Here is a 10,386-nt window from a genome sequence, read left to right on the forward strand (position 1 = left end):
ATATGTATAACTGATTCACTTTGTTATAAAGCAGAAACTAACACACCATTGTAAAGCAATTATACTCTAATAAAGATGTTAAAAAAACCTCTATAATAAGAAAACAAATAACTCAATAAAACAATGCACAAAAATTTTGAATAGACTCTTCATCAAAGAAGATATGGATGGTAAATAAGCACCTAAAAATATGATCATCGTTAGTCTGGAAATGCGAATTAAAGCCACAATGAGATACCTGTACATATCAATAAGAATGGCTAAAATTAAAAAAACTGGCAATACCAAACGTTGGTGAGACATGGAGAATGAGGAAATCTCATAGTACTTTGGAAAACAGGGCAATTTCTCCAAAACTTAAATGTAAATCTAAAATATGATCCAGCCATTCCACTCCTAGGTATTTACCCAAGTGAAAGGAAAGCATGTGTCGATAACAAAAACTAGTACACAGATGTTCACAGCAGCTTTTTTTGTAATATCCAAAACAAATGTCCATAATAGGCGAAGGAATCCACCAATTATGGCATAGCCATACAAAGGAATGAACTATTGATACATGTAACAACACTGAGAAATCTCAAAATAATTATGCTGTGTGAAAGAAGCCAGGCAAAAAGAAAAAAGAAGCACATACCACCTGATTCCATTTTATATATAATTCTAGAAAATGAAATGAAACTAATTCATGGGAACCAGAATCATGCCATCTTATTTTGAAACTTTCAAAGAAAAAAAAATCATTGACTGTTTCAGAGCAAGCAGGAAAAGGAGCAACATTATAAATACCCGAGTACTAACCTTGGCAACTGCACATCGAACAGCCATTGACCTGTCAGTTAAGAGAGACCTGGCATTCTTATAAATATCACGATGACAGGAAGCTGCTGCACCACCCAGTCCATTTAGAACTTTCTGTAGACTCATTAAGATTTCACTTCGCCCTTGAGACTAGAAAAGAACATAAAGCAAATTCTACGTTTAAGTAAGAACATACCAAAAGACAAAAATTCTCTGGGCCTAATGGTCTTACCTCTAAACGTAAATAGTAAGTAATGAAAAATTAAAAAAGTATTTTAGAACGTACCTGAAAGGTACAAATAATTATTAACTTCAGCAAAATAATTATTTGAGAAATTAGGTTACAATAAGTAAACATATTCTTATGTTTCCATGATCTGTTGAAGTGCAAATAATGAGAACATGACAAATTCAAAAGCTTCAATATAATACCTCAAGGATCCAAGCTTTCAGAATATGAAGTTAAGTAAAAAGTACTTAAGAATATAAACCATCTAAAAGAGGAAGAAAACATCCAACACATTTTAAAAACTTCTCACAGATATATTCCAAACTATCAACTTCTTGAGACTACTTTGAACTCTTGTTTTTATACTCTTATTGTGCTTGATTCATATTTCTGATAGTATACTTATTCAAACAGATTTCTTTCACTAGACTGTAAGCTCTTTGAGGTCAGGGAGTAGATCTTATTCATCTTTATATGACTAATGCCTGAGAATATGTCCTCAATTCTTGCTTAATAAATTAATAGACAAAGAGTTCCCAGAAGAGGTGTTGTCCAAGAAATCTTTAGCTTTCCTAGACAAAGAATTAGACTATGAGACCAGTGCTTGGCCTATTTTTAGTTAACCCCAAATGAGCAAGGAATTTTCAGAAGTAATACCAAACTGACATGACAAAACAGAACTATTTTTACTTCATATTAGTTGCTGTGCATTGAATACTGTCCCGCCAAAAGATGAGTTCAAGTCCTATGCCCTGTTACCTGTGAACATGACTTTATTTGGAAATAAGGTCTTTGCAGATGAAATCAAGTAAAGATGAGGTCATACTATATTAGGGTAGACCCTAATCCTTATAATAGAAGAATCTGGTATCCTTATAATAGACCGGTATCCTTATAATAGAAGAATTTGGACACAAAACACAGATGCATAGGGAGAACACCATATGACAATAGAGACAGAAATTGGAGAGATATATCTGCGAAACAAGGAATACCACCAAAGCCAAGGACGGTCAGCAACAACCAGGAGCTAAGAAGGCATGGAAGGGTTATTCCCAAGAGCTATCAGAGGAAGCATGGCCCTGCCGATACCTTGATTTCAGACTTCTAGTTTCCAGAAATGTGAGACAATAAATTTGTTACTTTAAGCCACCCAGTCTGTGGTAATTTATTATGGCAGCCGTAGGAAACTAATACATTAGCTATGGCACAAAAAATAATATGGCAGTACAAAAATATCCCTAGGGCTAAATAAAATAATACATAAACCTATTCTTTGTCAAGGTAAAGCATTCTTTCCCTTCTCCCTGAAATATGACGTAATGTACATTAAAACAAGGGGCAAGTAATATTTTTTTGCAAGTAACAATTTTAAATTACCCTCTTGCTAAGCAATGTAAGTACTACGCTGACAGAAAAAGGGCAACATATATTTTTAACATCTAACTCCCACCACAAGCAAAACATTTAAATAATATTTGTTGTAAAACTTACCTCTGCACCTTTCAGAGATTTCAAAAGATTATTTACTGTTTCTGGAAATGCACTGCCTAACATTCTCCCCATTTTTTCATAAAATGCTCCAACACAAGCCACTGCAGCCCTGTAAGAAGTGACATTTTCACGAGTCACTGTTCAGATTAATAATTTTATAACATTTTTCTTATTTTCAGAAATCAATTTGTATTTGTGCAGGACACTTTTGGCCACAAATCCTTAATTTTCAACTTTCAAGAACACCTTGTTGATTCTTGGCTATCATCAAAAAGTCTACAAATAACAAATGCTGGAGATGGTGTGGAGAAAAGGGAACCCTCCTACACTGTTGGTGGGAATGTAAATTGGTGCAGCCACTATGGAAAACAGTATGGAGGTTCCTTAAAAAACTAAAAATAGAGCTACCATATGATCCAGCAATCCCACTCCTAGGCATATATCCTGAAAAGATGAAAACTCTAACTCGAAAAGACAGAGGCACCCAATGTTCATAGCAGCACTATTTATAATGGCCAAGACATGGAAACAACCTAAGTGCCCATCAACAGATGACTGGTTTAAGAAGATGTGGTGTAAATATACAATGGAGGGCTTCCCCGGTGGCGCAGTGGTTGAGAGTCCGCCTGCCGATGCAGGGGACACGGGTTCATGCCCCGGTCCGGGAGGATCCCACATGCTGCGGAGCGGCTGGGCCCGTGAGCCATGGCTGCTGAGCCTGTGCTCCACAACAGGAGAGGCCACAACAGTGAGAGGCCCACATACCGCAAAAAAAAAAAACAAAAAAACCCCGCAACAATGGAATACTACTCATCCATAAAAAAGAATGCAATATTGCCATTTGCAATAACATGGATGAACCTAGAGAATATCATACTAAGTAAGTCAGACAAAGATAAATATTATATATTACTTACATATGGAATCTAAAAAATAATACAAATGAATCCAATAGACAAAACAGAAACAGACTCACAGACACAGAAAACAAACTTATGGTTACCAAAGGGAGAAAAGGGGGGAGGGATAAATTAGGAATATGGGATTAGCAGATACAAACTACTATACATAAAATAGATAAGCAACAAGGATTTACTGTACAGCACAGGGAACTATATTCAATATCTTGTAATAACCTATAATGGAAGATGATCTGAAAACTATATATACATATAAAACTGACTCACTTTGCTGTATACCTGAAACTAACACAATATCATTAATCAACTATATTTCAATTAAAAATTTTTTTAAAAATGAATACCTTGTTTATTCTGTATAATTGTAACAGATACTATGGATAATCAAATTGTATTCTTGTTAGGAAAATAAGAGAATAAACATATATTTACATAACAAATCATTCTCATCCTTTGGAAAGAAACCCAACCTTTCCTTTTGAGGACTTTCCAAATTATGTCCATCCACAATGATCCCTCTCTTCTCTCATTACAGGTAAAATGTCAACCACTCATTCTGACAAAATTATATCATTTCCTGTGTTGCAACTTGACCATTTTATATGTCTGTATCTTATCCTGCCCTGCCAACGGAAATGTGAAGTCCAGAAACAGAGAAGCTTATACATTTTTGTATTGCTCACAGTGTCTGCCTCTTAATATATAAATAAGCAATTACTTGTAAAATTTAATCTAAATGGGTTTAACAGAACACCTGACTACACAGAAGAAGAAATGTAACAGCAGCCCATCTCTTCCCATGGTAGGGAAATCACCCTACCATCACTCATGTAAACAGTAAATAAGTGAATAGCTCTGAGCTTAGCTTAGAGGCAGGAGCTGGGCATAAAGGTGTATCCTCTGGAGTCTGGCAGATCTGTACCTAAATCCTAGAACCTGTCACACAATAGCTATGTGTCCTGAGCAAGTTACTCTGAGGCTGAAAGAGATTAAACGTAGTTTACTATCGCACAAGCAATTAACAGTAGAATCAGGGAATCAACCTTCACTTCTTTGACTCCAAATCCCATGCTTTTTTCAATACTCTATAGGCTGATAACAAAGCTAAAAATGACTGAGGTCACATACCAGAATATATTAGTGAATTCCTAAATAGAACCCATGAATCCACTGGAAATATGTATGAATAATATGTAATAAAGTCTACTTAGCCAGAACTATAAAATTACGTGTGGATTTGCCAAGTGGTAGAGAACTAAATCACAAAACTATTAACATGGCTTCAAACTCCAAAATAAACTGGAAAACACTGATGCACTCTAATCTCTTCTAAAACTTTTAAGAGCTACATCTATCCCAAACAACACAAAACTTAATCACAGCATATCTATGAAGTTGAAAACAGACCTAAAAATCAATGTCTGGGTTCAGAATAATTTCTCCATTTCCTCTAAGCTATTATTATACTGGCCCTGGCTCCTTGAATGTTGGTGTTCTAAAGTTGTATCCTTGCTCTCTTCTCTTCTCACACAGTATTATAATACTCTTCCTAGGTAACTTTATCCATACTAAAGGGTTCAGCCTACTCTAAAATCTTCATTCTCTACTCACCAAAATGACATTCTCAGCTCAGGTCTCTGAAATCCAGATCAGGATTTCCAACTGCTTACTACACACTGTCACTTGGATATTCCCACTTGGACTCCAAATTCAACATGCCCAGAACTGGACTCATTATTTTCCCCTCAACTTATTCCCCCCACTATTTTATATCTTTCTGTAAGCACTGTAAATAAGGTATAAATAAGCCACTTCTGTTTCCAATTATCAGTTTCCTTTGTCTAGAAAATAGGTTAGCAAACCACAGCCTGCAGGTCAAATCTGGCCCATCATCCAGCCTGCCACCTGTTGTTGTAAATCGTTTTATTGGTACGCAGCTGTACTCATTTATTTACATACTATCTATGGCAGAGCTGAGTAGCTGCAACAGAGATGATATCCCACAAAGCCAAAACTATTTACTATCTGGCCCTTTCCATAAAATTTGCCAGTCCATGACCTGTCACATCCATCTTCCCCTTTTCCCATCTCAACCCCTTACTTGACTCATTTCCATATTTCCCTCCTGGATGGCTGATCTTCTCTGGCTGATGCTTCTTTGAGAAGGCTTTGTTGACGCTGCTCTCCCGTCACACCGCGCCTAAGTTTATTCAGGTGTTACTTTCCCGCCCACGACACTCCTCACTGCACTATAATAACTCCTGATTTTCTTATTTGACTCTTTCACAGGATGCATCCCTATGCCATTATCCTCAAGACTTGCTCTGAAAATGTCTGCCCTTGACCCAGACCACAGGTATGGGCTTGAAATTGGGTCAAGCCCTTAATTTAGGAGTCAGCAAACTTGTAGGCAAAATGGTCTCTGTCTCAGGTACTCAGTTCTGCCATTTAAGTGTGAAAGCAGCCACCGCCTAAATGAAGGAGCATGTCTGTATTCTAATAAACTTTATTTACAAAATAGGTGGCAAGCTGGATTTGGCCTGTGGGCTACAGTTTGCCCATTCCTGCCTCAATCTCATCACCTAGAAAATCTTTACTTTTCTTTCCATCCCAGCCAAGAATATTATCTCCTCCCAAAATTACCAAAAACCCCTGTGCAAATTGCTGACATCACACCAATTCTCTGTAGTTTGCTAAAAGTCCCAGGGGCAATGGAGCATATGTTGAAATAGAACCCCTTTCCCAGACCTACTTAGAGCTTTCAATGTCAGCAGCATGTCTCAGGTTCCATCTACACAGGGGTCTTTATGATCAGCAGGCCCTTATTAAGATAAATTACTCTGAAAAAACAAGTTTCAAGGGTCAATCTCAAAGTAAGTACTTACAATTTTGTTGGTAAGTAGGCTGCAGTGTCATCTTTATTTCTGATAATGTCATTACATTTATCAAGTGTTTGAAAAACAGTGAAAGTATCTCCAATGCTATAAAGGGCTGCAAGATTTTTAGCTAACAATTTTCGCGTAGGTGGTCCAGGTGAACTACTTATTAATCCAGTTAATTGTTCAACAAGTTTTTTCTGTTTTTCCTTTACATCAGTCTGTTATAAAAAAATAAAGAACATCATCAGTTTTCTTCTTATATATAATTTTGTTACCTTTTAGTGAAAATTTTAAAATACTTAACAGTTAAGGCACTCTAATAATTAAAATCTATATTACATTAGGCATAAAACCATAAATGAGAATTTTCAAGATAAGGAAGAGTTCAGTAAAAAAAAATGAACCATTCTTTCCTAGATTAAATATTCTCCTCATTCTCCTCCTCCACAAAGTTAGCTGCCAATAAAAGTGATTACTCTATATCCAAAAAGTTTCCATGCTGACTTACTAAAAAATAAAACCAACAGGCAGTCAAAGGATGTAAAATACTGGGTGTATGGACAATTGACATCTTAGAACTCAGCTAGGGTCCCCTGTAAATGCAAAGTCAGTAGTTCATAAAGTTATAGATCAGTAAAGGAAACCAAAAGAAACTCTGAAGAGCTCTAGGCAACAGAAGAAATATTCAGATCTACTCGTAATCAATGCTGAGAATTCATCCATCCATTAAAGAAATACTTATTGTGCACTTATATGCCATGCACTATTCTAGGTACTGGGGTGCAAGAGTGATTACAATAGACAGTCTCTGCCCTCATGAAGTTTACATTCTAGTGGGGAGAAACAGAGTTTACCAAATAAACAAATGAATACTGTGAGTTCTTCATGTTTTATACAGATTAGTAAGAAAAAAGCATCTCTGAAAAGAAGTGAAGATGTGAGTTATGCAGATATCTGGGAGAAGAACATTCCAGGCAGGGAACAAGTACAAGGGCCTTGAGGTGGGAGCATACTCAGCATGCTTGAGGACAGCAAGAAGCCAGTGTGGCCGGAGCAAAATAAGACAGAGGAAGGAGCAGGAGATGAAGTCAGAATGATACAAGGGAGCAGGTCATGCAATGCCTCATACACCATTGTAAGAACTTTGTATTTGATTCTCAGTCAGAGTCTGAGGCAGAGGAGGGACACGATTAAATGCTTTAACATGGTCTTTCTGACTACTGAGCTGAGGATACTCTACAAGGTACATGGCTAGAAGCACGGTGAGCACTTAAGTTGTGGCAATAATCTGACAAGAAATGAGGGTGGTAACAATAGAAATAATGCGAAGTAACTGAATTCTGGATATATTTAGGGGAGAGAACCAATATGATTTGCTGATAAATATGATGTGGAGTTTGAGAAAAAGAAGAAAGTGAAGAGTGGCTCTAAGATTTATGACCTGAGCAACCAGAAGGATTATATGGTCACTTCCTGAGATAGAAAGCACTGGGGAAAGGACAGGTTTGAGACAGTGAAATGGAGAACTTAGTTTTAAATATGTTAACTTTGAGATGCTGTTTAGATATTCAAGAGAAAGAGGTGGAGTAGCTAGTTGGATATCTGGGAATCATTACTACACAGATGGCAGAAAAATCATGAGATTAGATGCTATCACTGAAGGAGTAAGATGTGTTTTTTTTAAAAAAATAAAAATAAAAAAAGAGTGCCCAGGACTGAGAAAGAGCTAGCAAAAGAGAACGAGGAACTAGTGAAGCAGGAGTAGAATTAAAAGCAAGCAGTGTCTTGGGAACCACAAATAGGAGAAACTTCACACCAACTGTGCATCAACAGTAATGATAACAATTTATTTTTAAATTTGGGTGAAGGGTATACAGATGTTCATGTTATTATGCTTCATAATTTGGATATACTTTTTATATACTCTTTTGTATTTTTCAATTTCACAACAAAAAAAGATATTTTGTGCTTTAAGATAGAGGATTAGATATGTGCTTTAAGATAGAGGATCAGCTATGTCAAACAGCTCCATTAAAACAGAATACTGACTGTTGGTTTGGGCAATACAAGATCTGTTTCAGTGTAATGGAGGCAACAAATATCCAGCTGGAGTGTGTTTAAGAGAAAATAGAAACTTCTAGTTAAAGACTGTAAATGAATCCATGCATTAACTCTGTCTCTCCAGAAACTAAAAGTATACTAAAGGGCAACCCAAAAAAAAAAAAAAAAAAAAGCACCAATATAAAAGGGCAAAGAAAACAGAAAAAGAATCAACGCAAAATATAGAAGCCAGGTATCCCCAATATGGAAAGTTAAGAAGAGCCCCAACTTCCAACAGAGGACCCCTGAAAAGCTCATGCTTGTTCGTTGTTGCTCTTGTTTTGAGGCCCCAAATGCTTATGGAAGAGACAGTAAAGTCATGCCTAGAAATGGAAGGAATGGTTGAGAGTCTATTTAAGAAGCTGTAAGACTCCCACATCTCTCTCTCCTCCATCCTGAACTTAGTGAGCTCGGGCACAGCTGTGGGCTGGGAAAACTGCACTGAAAACAGGGGGATTAAGTAAAAGTTTAGACACTGAATGTTGAAGTCCCCAGCCTTCTCCCCCAAATCCTAGAACCTAGGCAGCTAGTCATGTACCCTAGGACACTAGAGTAAAAAAGTCTTATAGAGAATGACTAGCTCAGAAAAACCTAAAGGGGTTCCTCAAAGAATTGGACTAGTCTATGGCGAAGCACACTTCACCTGACCAGAAAACTTTTACTACTCACTCTAAAATTTGAGCAGACAGCCAAATTTGCCTCAGATGTTTGAGGAAAGCATCTAATTTTAAAGACAGCATCTAATTTTAAAGACAGAAAATAAACACACAAATAATGAAAAGTAATTTGGGTGAAAAGATTGTGAAGGAAGAAGGAAAAAGAAAGAAAAGCCTATTATTAACTCTTCAGAGAGACAAGTGAAGATACTGGAATTGCTACACAGCACCGAGGGACCACTTGATGTTGGAGATAATGAATTTAAAGCCACAGCAGTCGGGGAGTCCGTGGTGGCGCAGTGGTTAAGAATCTGCCTGCCAATGCAGGGGACACGGGTTCGAGCCCTGGTCCGGGAAGATCCCACATGCTGCGGAGCAACTAAGCCCATGCGCCACAACTACTGAGCCTGCGCTCTAGAGCCCGAGTGCCACAACTACTGAGCCTGAGCTCTAGAGCTTGCGTGTCACAACTACTGAGCCCGTGTGCCACAACTACTGAAGCCCATGCACCTAGAGCCCGTGCTCTGCAACGAGAAGCCACCGCAATGAGAAGCCCGCACAAGACCCAACGCAACCAAAAATAAAAATTAAAAATAAATTTATTTTAAAAAAAGAAGTGACAGCAGTCATATAATCATGTTTTTCTCCACTCACATTCAGATGTCCAGGTAGAAACATGAAGTCTCTATCCAGGCAATAAGCTGGATTTAAATGAGGTTTGGGTTTTGCCACAGGATAGAAAAGGACAGACAAGAAATTCTTACTACAGTACAGTGTAACATTCTCAAATTCCACAAATGACCCACAACCTCCAAAACATAATGTGTTTTCTTACAAATCATGTACACATAATAGTCTTTATATATGTTAACCCAGCTAGAAAAAAAGTAATACCATACCTTGTTGGCAGCAACCAAGACTTTATCAAGAAATCGCAACCATTCAAAGATAAAAACTGGTCTCTTCGCTTCAGTGATTTGAGCCAAAGCTTCTTCATTCAGCAGTAAACTGTGGGCTAACTCCATTACTGAAGTTTTAATTTCATACCTTAAATAAACAATTTTAAAATACTTGTAAGACCTTGTTAATATTAAAAGTCAAACTTAACAAATGGAATCACTAAGAAATGAAAAATAAGGCTTTACTTCTCATTTCATTTGGAGGAAACTTACATAACTTCCTTGAGGCAAAACCTGAGAACCTAAATTTAAAGGATAAGAGTGCAAACAAAAACAAAGGAAAGTCATGCTTGGTGAGGAAGAATGAATAATGGGTTCAAAGGAAAATTAAAATAAATATTGCAAATA

At 37.0% G+C, this 10,386-nt stretch overlaps 1 protein-coding gene across 1 annotated transcript in view; it reads right to left on the reverse strand.

Moving 5' to 3' along the window:
* HEATR5B (HEAT repeat containing 5B) overlaps positions 1–10,126 on the reverse strand; it is a 91,412-nt gene extending 81,286 nt beyond the window's left edge. Inside the window, exons 1-4 of the mRNA XM_028496572.2 lie at positions 9,979–10,126; positions 6,330–6,541; positions 2,525–2,633; positions 802–951 (exon numbers count right to left, since the gene is read on the reverse strand). Coding sequence (XP_028352373.1) covers positions 802–951; positions 2,525–2,633; positions 6,330–6,541; positions 9,979–10,104 — 597 coding nt within the window. The 5' untranslated portion in view covers positions 10,105–10,126. The remainder of the gene's footprint in view (positions 1–801; positions 952–2,524; positions 2,634–6,329; positions 6,542–9,978) is intronic.
* Positions 10,127–10,386: the final 260 nt, after the last annotated feature.

The sequence above is a fragment of the Physeter macrocephalus genome, chromosome 12, assembly GCF_002837175.3.
Source record: "Physeter macrocephalus isolate SW-GA chromosome 12, ASM283717v5, whole genome shotgun sequence".
In the NCBI taxonomy this organism is placed as follows: domain Eukaryota; kingdom Metazoa; phylum Chordata; class Mammalia; order Artiodactyla; family Physeteridae; genus Physeter; species Physeter macrocephalus.